General features: G+C 39.1%; 1 protein-coding gene across 3 annotated transcripts in view; it reads right to left on the bottom strand.

The window, feature by feature from the left end:
- otogl (otogelin-like) overlaps positions 1-27,716 on the bottom strand; it is a 93,357-nt gene that overhangs the window by 65,302 nt on the left and 339 nt on the right. For all 3 annotated transcript variants that reach the window (XM_028450720.1, XM_028450721.1, XM_028450722.1), the window contains exons 2-20: positions 27,649-27,691; positions 25,987-26,032; positions 25,331-25,409; positions 25,176-25,268; positions 18,344-18,498; positions 17,398-17,519; positions 17,102-17,307; positions 16,273-16,397; positions 15,970-16,076; positions 14,197-14,303; positions 14,003-14,128; positions 13,822-13,930; positions 12,831-12,877; positions 12,607-12,749; positions 11,989-12,115; positions 11,734-11,911; positions 11,466-11,590; positions 8,142-8,351; positions 7,883-8,057 (exon numbers count right to left, since the gene is read on the bottom strand). In XM_028450720.1, coding sequence (XP_028306521.1) covers positions 7,883-8,057; positions 8,142-8,351; positions 11,466-11,590; positions 11,734-11,911; positions 11,989-12,115; positions 12,607-12,749; positions 12,831-12,877; positions 13,822-13,930; positions 14,003-14,128; positions 14,197-14,303; positions 15,970-16,076; positions 16,273-16,397; positions 17,102-17,307; positions 17,398-17,519; positions 18,344-18,498; positions 25,176-25,268; positions 25,331-25,409; positions 25,987-26,032; positions 27,649-27,691 — 2,323 coding nt within the window. The remainder of the gene's footprint in view (positions 1-7,882; positions 8,058-8,141; positions 8,352-11,465; positions 11,591-11,733; positions 11,912-11,988; positions 12,116-12,606; positions 12,750-12,830; positions 12,878-13,821; positions 13,931-14,002; positions 14,129-14,196; positions 14,304-15,969; positions 16,077-16,272; positions 16,398-17,101; positions 17,308-17,397; positions 17,520-18,343; positions 18,499-25,175; positions 25,269-25,330; positions 25,410-25,986; positions 26,033-27,648; positions 27,692-27,716) is intronic.

The following is a 27,716-nucleotide window of genomic DNA, read 5'->3' as shown; positions in this document are numbered from 1 at the left end:
GGCATCCATAAACTGTGCACTTGTGTTGCCATTTATGTACCTTTTTTTTGAACACACAGAAGTAGGGGGAACAGATGTTACAGTCTCTAGGTCAAAAAAGACACAGAAATGATCAGATAGAGCTAAGTCTCTTACATCAACAGCAGAGATATCAACACCTTTAGAGATAACCAGATCCAAAGTGTGACCTTGAGTGTGTGTCGGACCAGTCACATGTTGTGTAAGACCAAAAGTGTCAATTAAAGCATACAGTTCTTTGGCAGTTTTGTCCATGTTTTTGTCTCCATGAATATTTAAGTCACCTGTTATTATTAAAAAGTTGTATTCAGTGCATACAACTGACAACAGTTCAGCAGACTCATCCATGAATTCTCCAGAATATTTTGGGGTTCTATAAATGACTAAAAACAGAACTCTTGAATCACCCTTCAGTAAGAACGACATATATTCAAAGGAGATAAAATCACCAAATGTTCTTTCTTTGCACTGAAATATTGATTTAAAAATGGCAGCAACTCCACCACCTTTCCTGCAAGTATGACACTTATTGAAATAAATAAAGTCTTGTGGTGCACTTTCATTGAGAATAATATCACTGATACCATCATTCAACCACGTTTCATTAAGAAATAAAAAGTCCAAGTGATGTGTCTAAATAATATAATTAATTAGCAGTGATTTGTTAACAAGAGATCTAACGTTAAGAAGAGCTAATTTTAAAGACTTTATTGGAGACACTGGTGGACTTTTTGGATGACGTGTTATAGGAGTCAAATTTTTCTCTCTATTAAGCTTTTTGCTTTTCTTTAATTTCACAATTTTACCTGTGTTACCTGTCACCACAGGAATTAAAGAAGCTGCATTATCTCCATAAGGCCCTGACTTTTTCTGGTTGTTCCTAAAAATAGAGCTGTTGCAATTTGGACCCAGCACACATCAGACCTGTGTCACTCTAAGATGAACACAGCTGGCCTGAGGAGAAGAGTGATCCTGGCCCTGGTATCGTCGAGGAGGGATGGGTGGTGCAGATTGGTTCTTTAGAGGAGATAAGATGGGACCATGGTGGGGTAAAGGGTGGGGTGTCAGTCTTGTGCCAGCCAGAACCAGCTCATTCATCTGGGCAGTTAAATCCAAGAGGCAGGGGTAGGAGAGAAGCTGGATGAGGTGGAAGTAGGTGAATTTTGGGGCGAAGCAGGTGGGTCCTGAGATGTGGGGGTTGGGTTGACCTCTTCATTTTGGCGATTTTGATTTCTTGCTGGAAGCTCATCGACTCCATGATCTTTCCTTGTTGTTTTGTTCTCTGATGGTACATGTTGTCCGCTGCCTTTATCAGGACTGCTAGCAGTGTGACTGGTGAAGTAAAATAAGTTTGATGTGAAGAGTTTTACTCCAGCCTTGTTTAGACACAGTCCATCTGCTCTAAAAAGATGACGGCATTCCCAAAAAATAGGAAAATTTTCTATAAAATTTAGTGAAAGGGCAGCACAAGCCGAAAACAAAAAATTATTCCAAGAGTAAATCCTTGAGAATTTCAGATCTCCTTTGCGAACTGGAGGTATCAAGCCACTGATAAACACTTTAGGCCGCAAACAGCTCACAGTTTTTAGCAGATGGGTGAAATCCCGCTTTAACACCTCAGACTCCTCCTTGGCTAAATCATTTAATCCAAAATGAATCACAACATTTTTCAAATGTGGGTAATGTGCAACAATATGCAAGATTTTGTCAGTCAGGTCTGATACTGTGTCACTAGGTAAGCAGATCACTTTCACGTTGCTGCTAAACATCTTCTGAGCATCTTTAACAGAAACGTCTCCCACTATCAGTGTGTGAGGTTGTTGCTTTGGCCTACCATGTCGCTTTTGTTTTTCTGAAGCACTTTCAGTCTTCGCAGTTCCAGAAGGTTGTGTGCTGACCTCATTAGAGCAAGATCCTAGGTCATTCAGCAGTAAGGCATATCGATTACCCAGTTCTACATGAAACTGGGTTCGTGACTTGGTGATACTGTTGATGTTGAGGCTACAGTCTGTGAAGCCAGTGCAGGCCAGTCCGTCTCATTATTGATATCAGGGCGCTTTGCTCGGCCCGTTAGCCTTTGAAGTGGATATGACTTTTTCTTAGGCTTAGCTCCCAGAGTATTCCAGGGAGGACTCGCACCTGTTGGCTTATCAACGGGAACAGGATCCTCCCTAGGTCTGATAGCTTTGTTAGCACGGGCTGGTAGCAAGTTAGCTTTATCCACTGTTTTGAAACAGCTGCACAGTCGTATCATTATCATATCCACAGTGTCCATTAACCTCAATGTTTACTTGTATTCCTCGCACTGTAGTTTCCAGTTCAGTCATTTTTTGGAGAAGACTGCTGTATTCTGTTGTGGGAAGAGCCATTCTTCTGCTAGTTAGCTTATTACTTGTAGCTAGCTAGCTTGCTATTTAGCTTTCCAGTTGAGCCAGCAAATAAAAAAGCAGTAGATGATTACCTCAGAGCCAGATGGTAAATGATAGAGTTTGATGTTGAAGTATGGTATCATTTCTCAGAAGAAAAAGTTCATGTTTAGTAAATAAATTCCACTGTGAGCTCCGCTCTGCTCTTTTACTGCTGTCAGCTCAGCTGCCGGAAGTTAGTGTGAGGTTATTCTACAATATTCACTCATCATGACAGTAAAATAGACCATCCTAGCCAATTTACTGCAGTAATTCCTCTCTCAAGAAGTAGAAAATGCTGTGAACACCTGATTAAAAATAATACCGTCATATACCGTGAAACCGGTAAGAATTTTGAAAAATACCGTGATATGTATTTTTGGTCATACCACCCAGCTCTAATCAGCAGCATACCTGCTATCATAATTCCAATAATGTAGATGCCTTCCACGTCCTCAACAGAAAGGATAGACATACACACGATCCTCCACTTATCCCAAAAGTCCAACCTGTATCCTGCCGCAAACGTTCTGTCTGGACAGGCAGGCTCACCTCTGCCTGTTCTTTATGTAAGAAAAATTTGGTCGATTGCATTGAGAGACCAGCTGATCAATTCCATAATTTCGGTTTCGGATAAAGATGTAGAAAGAGGCTCCTATTAGATTCTGACAAAAAGACAGCACAAGAAAAAGCAAGCAGCAGCAGGGGCAGATAAGGGCAGGGAGTGAGCAGAGAGAAAGTTTCCGTCTCCGTTGACAGCAAAAAGTAGTATTATATTGAAATTGACTTTTTTTCATTTTATAGAAATTTCTGTTGAGATTTATTTATTGTACTGATGTCCCATTCCGATATCAAGATTGGAATAGGCCGCCGATCCAGGAATTTATTTTAAGATCGGCGTGGATCGGATTTGGTCACCAAATCAGGCGGATGCAGTTTCCTGGTTCCGCTTTGCAACATCTTTACGGCAGCGGCGCCATAAGTTGTGACGTAACAAGCAATGGCAACATGTCTGCAGTGTGGAGTACTTTCTGCTTGGAAATGCTGAAAGCGCTAGAGCAACTTGTAGGATTTGTAATGTAGATGTTGCACAAGGTGGTACATGCAGGGCGAAGTTTAATACTTCCAAATTGATCCATCACTTGGAACAGTACCACTGGAGCGAATATGACAAATACACCACCACAGCGAAGTCAAAACAACAGACGCTGGTGGAGGCTTTTCAACAAAGAGACAAGCTACCTCGACATGGCAAAAAATACAAAAAAATAACAGAGAGGATTACAGATCGCAGTAAATGACCAACCCATTTCTGTTGTGGAAAACATTGGCTTTTGTCATTTGATTGAGTCTTTAGAACCGAGGTATGAAGTCCCTTCCCATCAATATATGCCAATATATGCTTTCCGAAAAAATTTGCAAACATTTAGGGACTCTTTTGGAAAATGCAACCGCCATTTCTTTCACAACGGACATATGGAGCTCCGGGGTTTGTCCCATGTCGCTTCTGAGCCTGACTGCACATTGGATAGACCCCTCGTTCAAACTGGTGAACGCTATACTGTATGCCAAGTTTCGCAGCTCTCACACAGCCCAACATGTAAAAGAAGCCATTGAACAAATGTTGAATGCCTGAAAAATAGAAAAACAACGGGTCCATGTAATTTTACGAGATAATGCAAGCAATATGAGAAAAGCCATGGAAGAAATGGGCTGCATGGCTCACACACTTCACCTCATAGTGCACGAGGGTTTACTTTCCCAGCACAGGGTAAGCAACACACTTGCTAATGCTAGGAAGATTGTTGGTCACTTCCAGCAATCCCCCCAGGCCTATTCACGTCTTGAAGACATCCAAGTTGATCTTAAAATTCCTACCAAGCGACAGCAGCAGGATATCCAGGTTAGATAGAACATGACACTTTATATGTTACAGTCTACGAGAGCAAAAATGTTGTCTCAGATGTGTATGTGTCAGAACACTGATAATCAGTGGCTATTCGTGGAAAAAACTGTTAGTTCTTTCTCAATTTGAGGAGCTTACAAAAGTAGTGAGTATAAAACTACAACATGTGCTGATGTGATTCCTGAAATCCCATTGTTGAAGCGTGTTCTTTGCCCGAGCGGACTGCAGTGATCAAGGAATAAAAAATGTGAAAAGCATGCTTTTGGAGGCAGTCAACAGACGCTTCTCTAATGTTGAAATGGAATCCCTCTACTACATCGCAACATTGGTTGATCCGAGATATAAAGACAGGCAAGTCCAATGTTTACTTATTTTGCAATCATGTAATATTTGCAAATATGATATGAGATGATATTAACTCACTCAATGCCATTGACGAGATAACTCATCATTTCAAATCCAAACGCTCAGTGCCATTGGCAAGATAACTCGTCATTTGCGTTTTTTTCACGGGGATTACTAGAAAACACTCTGCCGGAAGTCCCTCATCAATATCTAAGCTGTGGGATGATGTAGTGACCAACTGTGCCCTGAAGATGGCAGCAGTGCACCTTTAGATGAGAGATTAGCCACTGATGCTACCATTAGCTGGGGAGGAGAAGCATGAACGAGTGAGATTATGGTGCTACAGAGTGATATTGTGACGTAACCAGCAGCTCACATCTCCACATACTAACACAGAACATGTGTGGACCTGAGTGGATTATTGATAATGTTGAGATGGTGAGATAAAACCATCAACTAACAGGGCTAAACGGGTGATTGCTGTGTGTCGGGAGGAGGGGGGTCTGTGAGCCAGATAGCAAAATAATAGGTGGCACGTAGGAGGTCGCGACGCACCTTTGGATGAGAGATCATCCATGCTCAGCAGAGCTCAGAGGGAGAGAAGGAAAGGCATTTATGAGACAGAAAATGGCGCTACGTACAGAATTGACGTTCCCAGCAGCGCACAACAGCGCACACTCGACCAGAGCATGTGTGGAACTCATGGATAGTGTGGCGATGGTGAGATAAAACAAAAAAAAAAACGGGGAACGCAGTGAGACTCTGCATGTCCGGCAGGAAGAGGAAGTTGCGTGTGTGCAGACTGACGGGAGAGAAACTTGGAGGAACGCCAAAATACAGTAAGAAATCCTTTCAACTCTGAACCAGATAGATAAATAATAATAATTTTGCCATCAAAAGCCCTGTCTCAGTGTTTTTTTTGTTTTGTTTTATATAAGGAAACAATGTTCAGATGTTAGAGTTGTCACTAAAGCAAAAAAAAAAAAAGCTTTAAAGTCACTGACAGGGTTTTTTTTTTAGAAAAAGCCTGTTTTCTCTGCTTTTTGCTCTGACACTGAAGATTTGTGTAAAACTTGCTCTATTCAACGGCTGATTACAAAAGAACGTAACAAGCCAGAAACAAATTCTTTTTTTTTTTTAAGAAAGTAGAGGCTTCAGTCTTTCAGAATACGGTGTCAGATTTCAGATAGTCATAGTAGAAAATATTCTGTGGATCTTTAAAAATCAGTCAAAATGCTCAAAAAACGGCGGCACTAAGGGGGGTAGAAAATCTCAAAATGGCTGGCACTGAATGAGTTAATGCAATATTACTTTTATTTTGTTATTAACAAGTGTTTTGAAGTTCAGCACCAGCACTTTTAAAGAGAACAATATATTTTTAAATATATAACTCACAGTGATGTGCCCTCTGGGTAGGCAAGGTACAGCGCTATTTCCTGGAACAGCTGCACAGTCTTTTTTTTTTTCACTCCGCTGTAAGGCAGAGGGAGGCCACGCCCCCTCCCAAAGACACGTTGCTCCTCTGCCTCTGTTCCCATTGCGTGGTTTTACGTGTTTGCGCATGCGCAGTCAGGTCCCCAAGATGACAACCATTTAAGTGCAACGGCAGCATAGGGAGCTGCTTTTGGACGTAACCGTGCTATGCTAATACCTAAGTTCACAGTACATTAGTGAATAGATGCCACGTGACCGCTGCTGCTACGCTCTCTAGCTAGTGGGCGGGATAACACTACAGGCAGGATGACAGCGCCAGAGATGATAGAGAAACTTTTTTTTGAAGAAAAACGACAGCTTTTAAAAGATGGGAGACCAACACCTGAGTTACCAGACTTTCAGCAAAGGTAAGGTCAGAACATTGTTGGTACTTTCTACAGTGAATGGTACAAAAGGAAGGATTGGCTTTGTGGATGTTCCTCACTGAGGATGTTCTGAGTTGTTGTCATTTTCTATGTGTTTCCAACACAAACAACAGATGTGCTGTCGTGTCATGAGATATATCTTGTTGGGAGAGTATGGAGGCTATATTAAATAATTGTTTATGTTTCTTTAATGGTGTTAATGATATTCATTTTGTTAGATGGCTAAACACTTGTTCATGTGGATTTTATTGGATTTTCTCTTTCTTATTATGAATTTTATATTTTGATAAGCGCATTGCAATGACTTTGTTGGAAATTGCTTTATACAAATAAAATGTATTTGAATTGAATTAACACTTGACAGCAGAAACATGAAATTGTCATTGGTGGTCTCGATTTGCAACGTGCCTACCCAACCCTAGTGGTCACGGCACGTCACTGATAACACATAAGATATATAGTTTAAGTTTGTAACTTTATTACATTATTTATTTATTTTATGCAAAAGCCAAGTTATGTTTTATATGGAAGATTAAAGTCAGCTCAAAGTCAGGATTGAGAAGTTATAAAAGCCAAAAAATGTTGTTGGTTATGTTTTATAAACATAAAGTTGAATAAAAAAACGTTTAAGTTTTCTTCTGGTTGCTTTCATTTTGTGTTTTTATGTGTTATAAAAATAAATATGTCCACAGGATGGGAATCGGATCGGAATTGGATTGGAACTGGGAAATTTTAAATCTCAAAAATCGGAATCGAATCGGGAGCCTTAAAATCCATATTGGGACATCACTAATTTATTCGACTGTTGAAGACACACAAACCCAGAAGATAGAAGTCCTTTTGGGTGAGAGTCCTTCAACAGTCAGTGATTTACTTGCTAACTTTAGCCACTAGAAAATGTCAGCGCACTGTTTGAAGTAAAGGTCTCTTAGGTGAGCTCTTCTTCTCTGCTTCATTGTATACTACCAAACTTCAGAGTTAGAACAGTTTATTTTTGGGTCACAACAGTTTTTATCCTCTCTCTGTAAACAAAAGAGACTTACATCGACATCTAACTTTTCCTGATTTTTTAGAGCAACCCAAAGTAGCACAAGTAGCAAAGCTGCTACAGTAAATGACCTACAAAGCTGCTAAATGATCTAAAAAGCAGGCTGGATGCTTCACTCCAATAGAAAACAATAGAACACAGGCTCTAAAACTGTAAAGTAGTCCTACTTTTAAAAATGTATTTCATTAATGTGGAGCATAATAATGTGTTTTGTTAGACATAGATTGACTAATTCATTTACTAAAATTCAAAGAATTTAGGCTAGATTTGTAAAAACAGTAGAGGATCCATTAAGTCTTACTGTTGCACGCAGCGCTGCCGCAGATCATCGTAGAGGCTTCCATCTGGACAGTCGCACCCCTCGGTACAATCATCATCATCAGGGGTACACGCTTCAGTGCTCGATAGAGAGCGACACGAACGGCCGCACGACCTCACACACGAGTGGTACAGCATCCCGCCGAGACATACCACTCCTGTGCACACCACACACACAGAAACTTAACTTAGGCAACAGGCAGTGAGAGGCTTTTTAAAGGCTCAGAGACACAGGGACATACCGCACTCTGACACCTGAGACCTGAAGTTAATGTTCACGCCGTGTTTGGAGCACAGGTAGGTGTAGTGAGCGAGTGCAGTGCACAGGCAGCCGCTGCCACAGCGACACGCCTGGTGTCTGCACTGCTGCCTGTAGACGTTTGGACTGATGAAGCTGTGGCAGGAAGTGAACACGCTTCCCAGAATCACCTCGCACTGAGAGGCGTAATAAACTGGAACAAAGACGAAACAGAATGATTAAGTCACAATCTTAAATATGAATATATTTAATAATTTTCTTATTCTCATGCTATGGACTGATAAAATATCCTCAAGGTTTAAAAATATAAATCTAACTCTAGCTCTACTAGTGCTACTTTAAAACTATAGTTAAAGCACAGCAATGGTCGGGGCGAGGATATTTAAGTAAAAAATTAGGCAATTCTTAGCAACAACTGAGTTTAGGAAGATGGAAAAAAGGTGGAACCCCCACTGTACCTGCACTGAAGGTGGTTGAACCCAGACAGGGCCATCTATAAGGGGGAATAAAGGGGAGAGCTTTTTGGGGCCCATCCATAAAGTCAACAAAATGATGGTCCATTGTACTATGAATCTGTGATAAGCACATTTATGGTCAGTGTCAATATTGGCTTAGAAGTAGGAACAATTATTTTAAACCTGGCAGGAAATGAATGGAATTAAATTGGCAAAAATAAGCATGAAAAATGTTGAAAAGAGGTTAAAAGTGACAATAATGGGTCAACATATGTGACATTAGGTAGGAAAACTGGTGGAAAGGGATTTTAAGTGCTGAAAATATCTTGAAAGTGAAAAACGTGCAGAGGCATTGAAATTTGTTGGAGAAGTGGCAGAAATGGGAGTAATGTAGCAAAAATGCATTAAAAGGAGCAAGAATATGGCCTGAAAAAGTGATTCAAATAAGTTAAAATATGGCAAGTTTGGTGTATTTGCAGAAAAAGTGTCTCCCCAAATGGGGTCCTGACCCCAAGGTTGAGAACACCTGCTCTATGTCACTGAGTTAATTAGCACATGGAAAAGTCAGCTGTAGCTTCACTAATTCACTAATACAGTCACTTGTGTGCAAGACAGCAGCTGTTAACATTTAAAAGGCAGATTTCAAACATCTGTCAAAAATTCAGTTATTAAGACAAATATCTGAAAATACACATATTGCATCTAGACAACATTGAGATGGCTCCAAAAATAACAGCAAAAAAACACAAAATTACTCAATTAAACATACAAACTTAAAGAAAATTAACAAAATTACAGAAATTGAACAAAAAATACACAAATCTTCTCCAAAAACACAACATTGCTACAAATATAAAACACAAATAATAGCAAAAACATACAAAATACAGAAAGGACTCCAAAAAAACACAGAACAACAAAAACACAAAAAAATTAAAATAAAAATAATAAAAAATGTCAACAAAAATATTTAAAATGACTCTGAAAAACACAGATGACTACTTTTCTTTCCATTTTTAATCATGTAAAGTATATTGAATTGCATTATCAATTAAATGTGCTACACAAGTAAGATGACTTCCAAAATGCACAAATTAACAGCAACCCGACACAAAATGAGCAAAAAGAAAAGTAAAATAGCAACAAACTATACAATATAATGTGCCTGCACTTGAAAACCATCTGCCTGACATTTGAAAAATCCTCAAAATATTAACTGTCACAAAAAATAATTTGCATTGATTTATTGTGACCAAGCTAAGCACTTCATTGAATTTATAGTTGGAAATTGTTCATCCATTACATTTACAATACCAGTAGGGGAATGAATCGACCAATCTCAGTTTTTGAGATAAATTCAAATGTTTTGCAAACATCATCCAGTAAAGAAGGTCTGCCTGCATGCGTAAGTGCGTGCGTGTGTGTGTGTGTGTGTGTGTGTGTGTGTGTGTGTGTTTGTGGAGCAAATTTCTCCCTGACGCGGTGTTTGTTGGACCTGAAACTTTATGAACTATATTCCAAATACCCCGAGTGTGTGCATCCTTTATTTTGGAGTAATTTGGTGTTGCAAAACGTTCAAAACGTTCATTTTAAGATTACGGCCCTCTCTGTAATGAGCGCGGTATTGAGCACATTACTTCCGGTTCCAGGTTCATGACGTCACTGTGTCGCAGTATGTTTGGGTTTAAAAAAGAAAAGAAGGTCAATATTAAAAACGTTTTCATACTGCTAAAAGTTATTTAGGTTAATATTTCATGGTTATTTAAAATGATTCTCATGGTCTCAAACTTCCTTTAAATCACGATTCACAGACTCCACTTCCTCCTCCGTTTCCATCATTGTGCCACGCTATCGTCAGCGTCTCAAACACGGGAGCTCTCTGAATACATCATTTGAAAACGTCAGCCACTGGTGAGTCTTTTGCAGACACGTTTCTCATTGTTTAAACCATATAACTGTCCATGTAACTGCTCACTAACACGGTGTTTCACTATAGTCAGTATTGAACTCAACCCGTTCAATACTCCATCTGGAAAACTGCAGATTCTCTGTGGTGCCGCGCATGAAAGTAAAGCTCTCACCACTAGGTTTGAAGGTAAACAATGACTTTTGTTTTTTTAAAAAGACAGCCGAATTGTAGATAATATTTTAATTTACTTACTCACTCATGTAGTTTGGAGCTTTACATTTTGTTCTGCGCAGTTTTGTTACTTTTCTGATTGGCGCTACAATGGCTATGGAGTTTGGTTATCAGCGTCTCAAACATTTCATGGGAGCACACACACACCACACGCCCTCACCACACATAAGGTATTTATAATAAAAATAAAAATATACTAAATAAGTAAAATAAAACAAAAAACTAAACAATATTTATACAAAAAGTACACAAAATGACAACAATGCCCAAAAATATACAAAAAGCTCCAAAAACACACAACATGACTCCAAAAAACATATATTACAGAAAAATACATATGAAAATGACTCAAAATACACAAAACTAAATATTTATACAAAAAATACACAACATGACAACAGAAATGCACAAAACTACACCAAAAAAGATACAAAAATACACATGACTCCAAAAAACAAACACATTTATCATGCGCATGTCCCATAGAATTAAACCAGGGAAATCACACACACTATTTTACTTTGCACCCACAAAAAAACTCCTTTATAACACTACAGAGTATGTACACCTCTTTGTACATCCAACCTTCAAACACATATTCATTTGGCCATAATTGACAACTCTACTTAAGCTCCTCCCACTATATGAATACATACTTCCGACGGGCACTGCACTAGTGTTATTAAATGTGTGAAACTCTTCTTTGTGTTACCATTGTGTGGGTTCATATCACACGGGTCTATCAATGGCAGGTTCAGTGGGACGATGCAGGCAGACGAAACCCTCCAGGCGTTGGCATGAAGCTGTGGTGTTCCCTCAATCATTCCTGCTGGAGAACTACATGCACACACACACACACACACACACACACACACACACACACACACACACACACACACACACACACACACACACACACACACACACACACACATTAAGTATTGAACACACATGGTTAGAGCTCATTGGTTCGCGCTTACAGGAAGTCATCTCTCAGATTCCCATTAAAGGTTCCACAGAGGCCCAGCGTCTGTCCACGCCATTGGCTGCCCAACTGTAGGTAGACACGCCCCCCTCGACCATCGTAGCGCAGCTTTAAACCAATCCCTGCTTTCAGCTGTGTGAACACGGAGGTCAGCCTCCGCACCTCCACCACATCTATCACAACACAAAGTAAAAACATCAAATCAATGACCAGCTTTTAAACTAATGTTCTTAGCGATTGACGGTCCTACCGTCGACGTAGGGAAGCAGAGGCGCCGGGTTGACCCCGATTATCACCTCTCCTTCCCGTGTTAACGTGATCTGTCGACTCGCATCTTCCTCCAACACTACAGTCACTGATTGGATGCACACCTGTTGCTGTTTGTAGACGTAGATCAGTTAGATCTGCACTTTGAGGACAATGTGAACGTGCACTACCTCTACGGGGAGAGATCTGTCTCAAATATATTCACAAATATATCCACTATTTTCACATGTATTTTACAGATTTTACACATGCGTAATTTGTGTGTCAATGACGTTTCATGAATATCTGAAAAACATGTGAAAATCTAATAAAACACGTGAAAATCTAAAAAAATGTGAAAATCTGAAAAACATGAAAATCTAAAAATCACATGTAAAAATATTAAAACCCATGAAAATCTGATAAAACTCATGTAAAAATCTAAAAAACTTGAAAATCTGAAAAACTTGTAAGTCTAAAAAAGAATCACGTGAAAATCTAAAAATCACATGAAAATCTAAAAAATGTGAAAATCTAAAAACACATGTAAAAATCTGAAAAAACATGTAAAATATGTGGATATATTTGTAAATATTTTTGAGGCAAATCTCTCCCCATATACCTCTGCACAGCTGCTGTACTGCAGCGTGACGGTGAACTTGCTGCTGCGACTCTTGGCCAGGATGTAGCGACACGCCCCCGGCTGCAGGAACATCCGACCATCAAACGACGTCATGAACAAATCCCCGACAACAGAACACTCGGCTGATGGTGAAAAGACAGAAGGAGAATCATTGTGAATCATCAACACTTTACACTCCGTAAACTCCCACAGACAACTCGTACCTGTGCAGTTGTTCTCTGTGCAGTTCCAAATGCCTCCCATGCACACGCTGGAAAAGAGGAAGTTAGTTTAGATCAGGTGTGGGCAACTGGCGGTCTGAGGACCACATGCGGCCCGCCAAACAAACACATAAAAGGATACCAAAAGCACACAAAATCACAAAATGACATTAAATGACTACAAAAGACACAAAATGATAGAAAAATACATAAAATTAATCTTAAAAGCACACAAAATTATTCCAAAATCACACAAAACAGAAATACATAAAATGACTCCATAAATACAAAATGACAGACAAATACATTAAATTAATCTAAAAACATATAAAATTCCAGTAACATAAAATGATTCTAAAAACACACAAAATGGCTTCAGTATCACACAAAAAAAAACATAACAAAAATACTAGATATATACAAAATGACTCCATGAGCACAAAATGATAGAAAAATACACAAAATGACAGAAAAATACACAAAATGTACACAAAATAACTTCATAATCACAAACTGACAGAAAAATACACAAAATCACAACACAAACAAAAAACATGAGCAAAAAATACACAAAATAAATCTAAAAACACATACAATGACTCTATGAACATAAAGTGACAAAACAATACACAAAACGATTTTAAAAACACATACAGTATCAGGTCGATCAATGAGAATTGAATCTTTAAAAAGAATGTTTATACATCATGTGACCATTCCCTTAGTTTAGGTTTAGATGTTAATATATATGCATTGTGCATATATATGTCAAAATTCATATATAAATACAGTGTATATCCAATTGTGCATATACTGTATGTCTATAACTTAGTTTATAAATATATCACCTTTGAGCATATATATCTATAAATTAATGTATAAATATACTGTATATCCATTGTCCGTATGTCTATAAATGCATATATAGATATAGTATGTGCTTGTGCACACATACATTTATAAAGGCATACTGTATATAAATCAAAACTCTCACCAAACACTGCAGCCCTGGTGCAGCACTTGCCCTTGCATGTATGATGTTCCGTGATAAACACACGGACACTGAGAGACGGTGATGCATGTTCCATTCTGCAGGATGAGGCCTGCAGGGAGGAGATTTGGACCAGAGTCACACTCACACTACATCACAGTGAAAGTGCTGGATGTATCCGTACCATCAGGACAATAGCAGCCGTCCAGACAGTGAAGATTGGTGCCCAGACATTCTTTTTCAAAGGTGCATGTAGGTGGACAGCAACTGATACAGTCTCTGTACACGAAGCTGTTGTCACAGCCGTCATCTACAACCACATCACAATTATTATATGAAGATAAGAGAAGGGATGACAATGTGTTTAAAATCACTCACTGCAGGAGGGGAAACTGTCTCTCCACTCTCTGACTGGATATCCAACATGTGAGCAGGCCCGCGTGTACTCAAGTAATGCTCTGCAAAAAGTGTCTTCATCATCTGAGCTAAAAACACATGAGAACATGTTGCACTGGAGACTTCTTCTCATACATTAACTCTTTATCTCTTTAACCCCTTAAAGGGATCCTCCACTGTTTTTACAAATCTGGCCTAAAACCTTTAGTATGTACTTATTAGTAGATCTATGTCTAACAAAAAAAATGTTATGCACCATATTAATTTAATTTCCTTTTTAAAGGGGGGGCTGGGGCTCATTGAGAAACGGCAATCTGGCGCACTCTAGGGTGCTTAGTCGGTGCGCCTGGGGGCCGGCGGGGCAACTTGCAGCGTCATCTTGGCGTGGTCGTCGTCCCTGGGGGGGCTGCTCTCGGTGCTGCTTCCGTTCTGGGGCCTTCTGGCCTGGGATTCGGTCCCTGCTGGCCTGGGATCTTGAGGGCATGTGGGGGGCTGCTCGGCCGTGGGAGGGTGGCCTGGGGCTCCTTGGCCCCCACTCTTTCTGTTGGCCTGGCTGCATCTGCGGGCCCGAGGCGGCTCCTGGGTTTGCAGTAGCGGTTTTTGCACATACACTGGTCTACGATGCACTGGCACGCCTTGGGATGTGGGATAAAACTCGCACTGGGCTTAACTTTAGACACGTTGATCCCCAATACCTGCTTTAGGTTTTACCACTCACTCATTCCCCCTGTCCACAGCCACCACCATTATAGCTAAGCTTCACACTTGTCACCAGACTGGCTTGATTACACAACATAATAAGCACAATATGTTCTACTACAACTTCACTGTAAAATAATCTATCCTTCCCCACCCTCTCTATTTCCTACCTAGCATCTCTCCTCCCTGCTCCCTTTCCCCTTCCCCCTCCCCCTCCACCTAGGTGTAACACTGCTCTCCTTTTTTATATCCTCCCTATAATAAAATGTTTCTTACTCTCCCTTACGGAGGGCTGGTGATGGTCACAATTAAGCAATAACATAAATGAATTTATTTCATTGCAAAAACAAAACATGCATCGCTGTCTCATAATGATTCCATCATGAAATCACGTGATTAATGATGTCACATGGCCCCACTGCTTGTAAATATCCCATTGTTTTCTATTGGAGTGAAGCATTCAGCCTGATTTTTAGATCATTCAGCAGCTTATTTAGTCAAAATGACAACTTGTGCTGCTTTTGATTGCTCTAAATTACCAGGAAAAGTGAAAAATGTCAATGTTAACCTATTTTGTTTAATGAATAAGGATAAAAACAGTTGTGACCCGAAAAAAATAAGTGACCGCAAGGGGTGACAGTTCCAACTCTGCGGCTTCTTAATTGACAATAAAGCAAAGAAGAAGAGCTCTCTTAAGGGACCTTTACTCTCCCTTAAACAGTGCGCTAACACGCTCTAGTGGCTAAAATTACTGAGTAAATCAAGGACTGTTAAAGACACACAAACCCTGAGAATAGAAAGACTCCCACCCTGAAGTTTACTGTTACTCTCTGCTGCTAAAAGCTGTGAAATGATCTACGTTATTTTTTTGATGGAGGAACACAGGCTCTAAAACTGTAAAGTAGTCCCATTTTTAAAAGCGAATTAAATGAATATGGTGCATCATAATGTGTTTTGTTAGATCTACTAATCAGTATATTTCAAAGATTTTAGGCCACATTTGTAAAAAAAAAAAACAGTGGAGGATGGCTTTAATAAACGTGCTTCGACACTTACACACAAAGGTCAGAGACACAGCTGGCGACAAACGGATGGGGGTCGATATTTTCATGACACGACAGAAAAGGAAAGAAGAGGAGAGCGCTGCACTTCTCGATGGCATCCTGCACAAATTTACAAAAAGGACACATTATAACAACAGCTGTGATCACATGCTTGTACTGATGGAGAGGCTCTGATATTCAAACATTCCAATTTTATAGGTAAAAATATAGTGAGTGCATCAGAGGCCTTATTTACATTTGTTGCTGCTAATTACTAATGTTCATCCTGAATAAATTCAGTTTATATGTTTCTTACGTCCATGTCTGATTCAGAATGGCAGGGCCCATTAAAGTCCAGATCCACGGAGGGACAGGCTCGCTCGTGAGGCAGGTCCACAGCCCAGCTATTAGCGAACAGCGCCGGCTCGTCGGTCCGAATGCCTGAAACAGACGAGAGAGCAGGTCAGCATCACTACAACACCTGTTGAGGAGCTGTTTTAAACAAGTAAAAAACTCTGACAGCTACACCTTTAGAATGTTCACATTCAACCCAGTCTCACTCCAAAGCTTGTTCTATGTGAAATGCGTAGACATCCTACGAAAAAAGCCTCTGAAAGCGTGTAATGACATCTTTTGCCCAGTGTTTTCTAGTGACTGGTCATTTGACATGACTGTTCTTCAATGTTCATGTCTGTGTTCAACCACCTTCAGCTACAGTGGAGGTCCCCAGTCTCTGGAACCTTTATTTTGGGGGTCGCGGTCTGGAAAGGTTGAAAACCACTGCCTTACACAACCTATGTACAGAGAATTTACTACAAAAACGTAACTAATGTGTGCCATGATTTCTCCTTCTCAAACGAGCTGACATGGTGGTCACGTGACCTGATGTATGCCACATAGAAAACACTGGGTAGAGTAGTTTTTGTACGATTTCAGAGGCGTTTGAGTCGGATGTTTACGTATTGTGCAGAGGACAAAATTTGAAGTGAGACTGGGTTGTTAGATTTCATGTTACTGTTGATCTGAAGATCATTTGGACTTTTCTGAAGCACTTATCTGTCCTTCAAACTGAACGCTGAGTGCATAATGACAGTCATTGCAGTGAAGTGAATGTTGACAGAGGCGATAAGAGCTTTCAACCTGACCTCGGGCCGTGGTGAGGTCATCGCCTGTGAGGTGGTTGAAGTTCCCACACAGACCACATGGGGCACCCTGGTGCTCCTCACTCATTTTCAGGTAAACACCTGAGCTTCCGTCCCACGCCAACGAGAAGCCAAACACGCTCTTCACTAGCAGGTAATCCGCCAGTCGCTCGATAAACACGCCGCCCATCGTCTGAGGTAGAGTCATCCTGACGTTTAGCACAGACAGAAAACGTCTTAGAAAAGCCACACGGTGCGATGTGGGCGGGGTTAATGAATGTAACACAATCTGCACACACCTGCGACCTCCTTGATGCACTCGATAACCAGATATATGGATCTCCTCCTCATTGGGGAAGAACAGACTGAGAGCTCTGGGACACGAGTACACACTCCCCTCACACACTCGGCTGTTGTGAAGCTGCATAAACAACAAATACAATGAAGAATAAAGACAAAAACAAGCAACAACGGTGACAATAAGTAAAAACAACCTCCGTAAACTACTGCCATGACAGAATCAATTGAGATGATAATAAAACAGAAGTGAAGAGTTGTTCATATTCAGGCAAACATTTATCACAAACACACTTCAAAACTACTTGAAAACAATTAGATAAATTCCATAAATAAAATTAACATTTCATTATAAGTAATTACCCAAGGCTGCAATATCGGTATTGTATCGGAAGTGCAAAAGTTGTGTCAGGACATCACTACACAAGATGTACAAAATTACTTAGGAATACAGAAAATGAAAAGAAATTACAGAATAGCATAAAAGGAGAACAAAAACACATAAAAAGACAACAAAAATATCAGAAAAACATACAAAGCGACAACAAAAATAAACAATGTAACAACATACAAAATTAAACAATGGCTCCAAAAAAACTCATACAATATTCCAGAAAACACACAAAACGACTCCAAAAACACACAAAATGACAAAAAAAACAAAAAACAACCTAAACACAAACACAAACAAACAATTTGTTTTTTTCCTGTGTTAATGTTTATATTGGTCATTATTTTAAATGCTGGCATGGATTTTAAAAAAGTGGCTCTCAGATCAAATCAAACAATCACTTGTTAGTGTAAAAGTTGCCCATCAGCACCCCCTTTCGGTCACGACCCACTTTGTTACACATTGGGGATATACAGCAAATTAAATTCACTTTGTTGGTTATGTGATGTAGTATAGTGAGCAGAAAGTGAAACGTGCACACATCCTACACGACTCACCCACACTGTGTACTGTGGTGAAGCTGAATGACAATCCTGAGCCAAAATGTAAGAGCAGCTTCCAGGGAAGTAGAAGTACAATCCATCAAAGGTTTCAAAGTGGTGCTGACCCCATGACCTGCAGATCCCATCTCTGTCATGGCCCTGGTTTGGTACTGGAAGGAGAGACAGGGAGCTGGTTTTGCGTCATTACTTCACTTGTATAATGAAAGGAATCAATGGAATCAGAAACAGACACTAAATCATTCCTGCGTCTTTCAGCAGCTTCACTCGCAGTGAACTGGTCGGTGGGAAGTGAACACCTGAAGTCTAGAGAAGCTCTTTGTTGGAGGAAATCCCCGCCACTGATGCCAAGGAGATGCCAAAGAGATGCCCAGGACCTTTGGCAGAGTTTGAGAGCTACGGATATGCCGTGTTCATTTTAGTCTGGTCTGTTAGGAAAGGAATTGTGCAAATTTGTCTACAGAAATGAAATTTGGCACACTTAAAGAGGTGAAAGTAACGGATTACAAGTACTCACGTTAATTAGTTTGCTTTTATAGGTACTCCTCAGTATATTTCTAAATCAGTCATTTTACTTGCACTTTAGTACGTTTTAAAAGAAGTAATTTGTTACATTTCTACACCCAATCGTTACTGAGTAAATTATTATTTTTTGTTTTAAAATGATCAACGGACATAGAGAAACTACAAAAAATGAAATGACCAAACAACAATCAAATGCATCACATCATAGCCGATCAATCAGATTAAACGTAATAGCACCAAAACAGCGTTGAATGGAGCTTATTTTCTTAGAGCATCACCAGAAGATTCTACAAGCACTGTGTAACACATGAAGCCTTAATTCTGTAAAGCCCTTTGAGTGTCTATGATAAAGCACTATATAAAATCCAATGCATTATTATTATTATTATTATTATTATTATTGTACATTTTGACAAACCTTTTATTTTTTAAATGAGATGTTTACTGTATGCAATGGAACCGTGGCAAGATTTATTACACAAAATAAATGTGGGGGGTGAAAGTAACTAGTAAGTTTTACTTTGTGTACTATTTAATTGAGCTACTTTTTACTTGTACTTGAGTATTTTATGTATGACTTACTTGTAATTGGATTTGAGTACAATTCAATCAAGTAACAGTACTTTGGATACATCAGTAATTTTTACACTTCTGCACACTGATAGTTTTTGACCTGCTGAATTCAAATCTGCCATATTGCTCAGTTCAAAATGGCGGCCACCCAAAAACAGGTTTTTCTGTTACAAGCCAACCAAAAGTCACATACAGTAATTCAAATTAAAAACACCTTTCTCACGTTTTGGACATCAGGGATTTTAAAAATTATGCCTATTTGACAGTAAGCTTGACTGGCGTTGCCATATTAGAAAATCCAATATTGCCACCGTTGAATATTTAACATTTACGGCCACAAATGTTTTTATTTTACATAGAAGACTGACATCCCAGATCAAGGTAAAATAAAGTCATTTTTGGTCCTAAATATTCAATGTTAAATAAGTTACACTTTACTTGTAGTTTCATACATAAGGCTGACATTACGCTGTAATTATTATGACATGACACCTGTTATTAGCATGAACAAGGTGCCATGAAGGCTGTCATTAGGTGTTGTTTGTTACACTAACTCTTCATCATCCTAACCCCAAACCCCAACCTGATCCGTTGATCCGAAGGTCCACTACTAATGATGTGTCTTCACAAAAGGCAAGAATTACCAGGCTAAAATAATTCCAAAAAATTAAATATACTGTGTTGCCTGATCCACAAATCACCATCGGAGCTACCTGGCCCTACAGACACAGATAGCACCGCAGATGGAATAGTCAACACAAATATAGACAAGAGATGGTAAGGGACCCTGGACCCTCTTTGTGCGTGGTTCCAATACGTAAGTTAACAGATACCTGACTAAAATATCCACTTAACACAAATACATTACGGACTCAATTCTACAAAACCCACAGAAATAATATGAAAACCAAAATCTAATTTTACACCAAACAACATAATTCCCAAATCTTACAAAACGAATTCCAAACAGATAATAGCAATTTTAAATCACCACATGTCACTATCGGAGCTATCCCGCACCACCGGCCAGGACAGTACTATGGTTGGAGTAGTGGTAGGTGCTCTTTGGAGAAACCTCTGTCCTCCACAATTAAGAAATGAGAATTCCCGGAGGTGTCCCGCAACAAGCCTTTCCCACTTTATTTCTGCCTTCCCTTGGAATACAACCCGGAAGACTGACTGAGGACCCTGGACTCTCTGTGCGTGGTCGATTAAGATTTTTCCCTAAAAAAACAAACACTGCCACATAAACCCTAACCTGACCCTAACTAATTACCCCAATCCTAACTAGTGATGTCCCCAATATGGATTTTAAGGCTCCCGGTCCGATTCCAATTTTTAGGATTTAAATTTTCCCAATTCCGATCCTGTGCCAATACCGATTGGACATATTTATTTTTATAACACATAAAAACACAAAACTAAATGCAACCAGATAAAAACTTCAAATGTTTTTTTTTTTATTCAAGTTTATGTTTATAAAACATAACCAACAACATTTTTTGGCTTTTATAACTTCTCAATCCTGACTTTGAGCCAACTTTAATCTTCCATATGAAACGTAACTTGGCTTTTGCATAAAATGAATAAATAATGTAATGAAGTTACAAACTTAAATTATATAGATTACGAGTTATATATTCAAAAATATATTGTTCTCTTTAAAAGTGCTGGTGGTGAACTTCAAAACACATCACCATACAAATAATAAAACTATTAGTAACATTTGAACAAACTGAAACACTGTCAATCACATTGTATGTGAGGTGAACTGCATGGGTTAAGTGAAAACTCATTTCAACTTAATCCTTCAAACCATTAAGTGAAAGTTATTTTTGATGAACACAAGCTCCTCTGCTGACTCAGCAGATAAGCGGTTTCTCTTCTCGACCATAATAGTTGAAGTAACGCTGAAAAGTCTCTCCATGTCCACGCTTGTACATTGAGCAATGATATGTTTAGTTGCAGAAGCAGCCAGTGAGGGACTCCGTGTAGCATGGGCCCTCCAGTAGTCTTGACGACTGACTGACCTTGGGATGGTTTGTTCTGAGAGGTAGTTCTGCACCTCTGCAAATGCAGAGGATGTGGTGGCAGATCTGGTCTCAACTTCACTCTCTTCTAAGATCTCATGGAAGACGCTCCAGAGGCTCCTGCTTGCTTGGCTTTTACGTGAGACCTTTCTCACTGACTCTTCCTCCTGCGTGTCATTCCTGACCTCATTCTTCTTTACTGTTTTGGTAAAAGCATCTTTCACAAGCCACTGGCTGTCTGGACACTTGAATTATCTGAGAAAAAAGATATTAATAATGGATGTACATTATTAACAAAATAAAAGTAATATTACCTTAATATTATCATATTTGCAAATATTACATGATTGCAAAATAAGTAAACTTTGGACTTGCCTGTCTTTATATCTCGGATCAACCAATGTTGCGATGTAGTAGAGGGAATCCATTTCAACATTAGAGAAGCGTCTGTTGACTGCCTCCAACAGCGTGCTTTTCATAGTTTTTATTCCTTGATCACTGCTGTCCTCTCGGGCAAAGAACACGCTTCAACAATGGGATTGCAGGAATCACATCAGCACATGTTGTAGTTTTGTACTCACTACTTTTGTGAGCTCCTTAAAAGGAGTAAGAATTAGCACAGTTTTTTTCACTAAAAGCCACTGATGTCGAGGTAGCTTGTCTCGCCATTGAAAAGCTTCCACCAGCGTCTGTTGTTTTGGCTTTGCTGTAGCGGTGTATTTGTCATCCAGTGGTACTTTTCCAAGTGACGAATCAAGTTGGAAGTATTAAACTTTGTCCTGCATGTACCACCTCGCACAACATCTACATTACAAATCCTACAAGTTGCTGTAGCACTTTCAGCATTTCCAAGAAGAAAGTACTCCCACACTGCAGACATGTTGCCATTGCTTGTTACAATTTACACAATTTACTGCAAATGTAAAGCGCGCCGCTGCCATAAAGATGTAGCAAAGCGGAACCAGGAAACTGCATCGGCCTGATTTGGTGACCAAATCCAATCCACGCCGATCTTAAAAAAACCCGGCGTCCGATCCCAATCTTGATATCGGATCGGGACATCAGTAATCCGATTTCTAACCCTATTCTTCCCTGGCTCGAACCCTTCCCACTACCCCTTACCCAAACCCCCTTCCCTAACCACTCCCTCCCCCTTTTTTCTACCCCTGAACTTAAACCCCCACCCCTAACCCTTTCTTCCCTGGCCTAACCTTAACCCCTCCTTATAACCAGTGACGTGCCGTGACCACTAGGGTTGGGTAGGCACGTTGCACCAATGACAATTTCATATGTTTCTGCTGGCAAGTGTTAATTCAATTCGAATCAACTTTATATGTATTAAGCAATTTACAACAAAGTCATCTCAATGCGCTTATCAAAATATAAAATTCATAATAAGAAAAAAAAAGATCCACATGAACAAGTGTTTAGCCATCTAACAAAATCAACATCATAAACACCATTAAAGAAACATAAACAATTATTTAATATAGCCTCCATACTCTCCCAACAAGATATATCTCATGACACGGCAGCACATCTGTTGTTTGTGTTGGAAACACATAGAAAATGACAACAACAACTCGGAACATCCTCAGTGAGGAACATCCACAAAGCCAATCCTTCATTTGTACCATTCACTGTGAAAAGTATGAAACATTTTCTGACCTTACCTTTGCTGAAGCTCTGGTAACTCAGGTGTTGGTCTCCATCTTTTAAAAGCTGTCGTTTTTCCTCAAAAAAAAGTTTCTCTATCATCTCTGGTGCTGTCATCCTGCCTGGAGTGTTGTCCCGCCCACTAGCTAGAGAACGTAGCAGCAGCGGTCACATGGCATCGATTCACTAATGTACTGTGAACTTACGTATAGCATTTAGCATAGCGCGGTTATGTCCAACGGCAGCTCTCTACGATGGTTGTCATCTTGGGGACCTGACTGTGCATGCGCAAACACGTAAAAACACGCTATGGGAATGGAGGCAGAGGAGCAACGTGTTTTGAGAGGGGGCGTGGCCTCCCTCTGCCTTACAGCAGAGTGACACTGTGCAGCTGTTCCAGGAAATAGTGCTGTTTAGTAATATGGGCTATGAAACACACAAAATGCGGACACTTTCAAACTTATAGGTACTGTAGGCTATTGGAAATGGAAAAATAAATAATTTATAATTATATTATAATTAAAACAAATAATCAAAATATCAATTCACCCTTGGGTAGGCACTGCCTACCTTGCCTACCCTGACTGCACGTCACTGCTTATAACCCTAATATACACCATCAACCACGTATTGGATTTTTCAATATGGCGAAGCCAGTCAAGGTTACTGTTAAATAGGCATCTTATTTAGAATCTTTGAGGTCCAAAACCTGAGAAAAGTGTTTTTAATTTTAATTGTGTGACTTTTCGTTGACAAGTAAAAAAAAAAACCTGACTTTGAGTGGTCACCATTTTGAACTGAGCAATATTGTGACCCCGTTGAGAATTGGCTATGGCTCCCGGCTGATTTGAATTCAGCAGGTCAAAAACTACAAGTGTGTTGGATTTGCAAATTTGCACAATCCCTCCCTAAAATCCCCCTAACAGACCAGACTATTTGTGTATGAAGGAGTGATGACTTCAGGACATGTCGTTTCTAACTCTAATGAATTCATTTTGTGTTAATAAGGCATTTCTTTGTGTCGTCAAAGATCCATTTGTTTAAATTGTGGTGTCACTTACAGCCTCTGAACAGGTTTCAAAGCTCCAACATGTGTGTCCACAAAAGAAAGCTTCATTGAAATTAAAAATATGTTTGCAATCAGATCTGAAAAGCAGATAGAGTGAAAAACGAGCCTCCATCACTCAGCTCTCACCCTCTTATCTCAGCACAAGTGAGTTTATATCTGCCTGCAGAGAGAGAACCAACGTGGATGTGAGATGGAGCGAAAGAGAGAGAGAGAGAGAGAGAGAGAGAGAGAGAGAGAGAAAAGGAGAGTCTAATAATGAATGTGTGAAAATACACAAAAAATTTAAAAATGACAATAGAAGTACACAAAACTACTCCAAAAACAAACATTACGACAATAAAAAAAATCCAGATATACAATATGACAATAAACATGCTCAAAATTACTTACAAAACAACACACAAAACAAAATTACACAAAATGAATCCAAAAATACAAACCATCAAAAAAACGCGCACAATTAGAGAAAATATACAACGTTACAAAAAAATATACAACACAACAACAAACATATGCAAAATGACTCCAAAAATACACAAAATGACATAAAAAATACACGTAACGACTACAGAAATACACAAAAATGACTCCAGAAACACAATATGACAGCAAACACGCTCATAATTACTTGCAAAACACACAAAACAACTATTAAAAAAACCAAAGGTCCAGTATTTTTTCATTATTAGGAGCAGACAGAGTGAAAAACGAGCCTCCATCACTCAGTTCTTGCCCTCTTATCTCAGCACATGTGACTTTATATCTGCCTGCAGGGAGAGAACCAACGTGGACGTGAGATGGAGAGAGAGAGAGGGTCCGAGTGAATCAACAAAGTGAGAGCGAGAAAAGGAGAGTCTGATAATGAATGTGTGCAGGTGTAATTAATGCTTGTTGAAGGACGGGAGACTCTGAAATGAACGTGTAACTGGAATCTAGCATTAAAGAGACCTTATTATTAAAGCTGTTGGTCACTCACTGATCTGACAGCGCTCTCCCAGTGCCTGGAACTGGGCGCAGTCACACGTGCCGTCCTCCTGACACCAGCCACCATTGAGGCAGCTACAGTACTCTGCAAAAGAAATGAAAAACTCTGTTAAAATAAACAATAAATCCAAAGACAGAATGTTTTACCTGAAGAATCGTCTCTTGTTGTGTAGTTGTGTAAAGTTCGGCGTGGCAGAGCAGCCTCGGACAGGACCGGCCTGTATGTCTTAGAAAAACAATAAACTTACAATGAACACTTAAAAAAGAGTTTTAAAGGATCACTGAGCTTCACTGCAGACATTGGCAATAGGTGGCCCGGGGGCACTCAGTCTCATTTTATGCCGCCTCGAAAATAAATGTAAATATTGACGCCAAAAATACCCAAAATGACAGAAAAATACCCAAAACAACAGCAAAAATGCATAAAATGACTCCAGAAAACACATTATGACACCAAACATGATCAAAATGAATCGCAAAACACACAAGTCAACAACAAAAACCACCAAAATGAATTTTGTTATAATTATATTATTATTATATAAATATCTAGCTTCATAGCAAAATGAGAGAAAGAATACAAAATGTCAACAAACACACAAACAATCCCTGACCAACCCTGATTGGTCATTATTCTAAATGCTGACATGAACGTTGATCAGGCGATCATACTGTGATAAGGTAAGAGTTGTAGGAGGTTGAGTGGGAGAAAGAGGGTGTGTGATTGTGTACAAAGACAGCTTTGTGGTGCTCAGGGTGATGTGGGTGCTGTGACCTCCTTTGGTTCTCTTAGGTGTACCAACCTGCTCCCCAAGGAGATCCCGTTTCCTCCGAAGTGCATTAGCCCGTCTGCACACACAAACACACACATTAGTGGCAAGAAACAGTCAGAGGGGAGCCTTAAGTGCACTTTACACCACCAGAATTTAGACTCCTGACTATCCTTTACCAGGTGACACACACACACCTTTTTTTTCCCACACTGTACAGGAATTCCTCAACTGTTCTGTTACTGATACAGCATCATCAAACAATCAATAGACAATGGTCTAAAGGACTAAAATTGGACATAATTGATGTTTATCTGAGGCTCAACTAGTGACCCGGGGGCCACAACCACGGCCTAAATTTATTCTGCCCCAAAAAGAAACACACAAAATGGTTTCAAAATTACACAAAAGAACAACAAACATATTAAAAAATGATGAATACACGTAAGGACGTTCAAAACATACAAAATTACTTGAAAATCACACAAAATCAGAATCAGAATCAGAATCAGAATCAGCGTTTATTGACCAGGTACAGTTTAGAACAATACGAGGAATTTGACTTGGTAGTTGCAGTGAAAGAAGACACATCAACACACCGGGGCAGCCTTTTGCGGCGCATCAAACATCAAAAACACAATAATTCAGAAAAATATACACAAAAGGACTAAAGGAAAATGACAACAAAAACACAATGCCTAGCAAAACACACAAAATGACTGGAAAAATACACGAAATGACTTCAAAAACAAACATTAAGGAGACAGAAAAATATACTAAAGGACTACAAAAATATTTGTTTCAATGACTCATAAAACACTAAAACAACAGGAATATACATAATGACTTCCAAAACACACAACGTTACTTGAAAAATATATAAAGTGACTTAAAAACATACTTTAAGAAAGAAAAACAAAAACAAAAAATATTAAAAAAATTGCTTCACACAATAAACAAAGACAAGAATACAGAGAAAAACTTCAAAAATACAAATAATTACTCCAAAAACTAAAAAATGACGAGAAAAAAGCACAATAATACAGAAAAGTTGACAAAAAGACAAGAAAAATAAAATAAAAAAGACTTCACACGATAAACAGGATTGCAAATACACAAAATAGCTCCAACAACACACAAAAGGACTTCAAAAACACACAAAAGGACACACATAAGGAAAAAGTGTCACAAAAGATCAACAAAAAAGACACAAAAGAGGAAAACATACAGAATGTCAATAAAAACACACAAAGCCTTTGTTGTTTCCTGTGTTAAAGCTCAGACTCATCATTACTGTGACATGAATGTTGATCATGTGATCAAACAATCACCAATGTGTTTTATCAGCTCAGATGAAATCACCAGTATCATGAACTTATAAGACAAAAAGTCAAAATAATGTTCTTAGCACCGTTTATATTTTGTTCTTAGTCATTTGTATTTATTTTGTCTTTTAGTTTGTAGAAATATAATTACATTGAGGATATATATATATATATATATATATATATATATATGATTATATAATTATTTTTTGTTCTCCAAAGACTTTTGAATCACAAATGAAAGCAAAAATAAAATATTAGATATTCAAAGACATTTATTTCTTTCTTTATTTATGTTGTTGTTTTTCAAAGTAAAGTTTGAAAATGGACATAATCTCTGGTAATAATTGATGTAATATCTGTGTCTTACCTCTGTGCTCTTCCCTCTGCCAGTGAAAGTAGGCTCTGAGCTCCTGAACACAAAACCACGTCATGTTT

This window comes from Gouania willdenowi, chromosome 6, assembly GCF_900634775.1.
Source record: "Gouania willdenowi chromosome 6, fGouWil2.1, whole genome shotgun sequence".
NCBI classification, from domain to species: domain Eukaryota; kingdom Metazoa; phylum Chordata; class Actinopteri; order Blenniiformes; family Gobiesocidae; genus Gouania; species Gouania willdenowi.
This window is presented reverse-complemented; position numbering and strand designations above follow the sequence as displayed.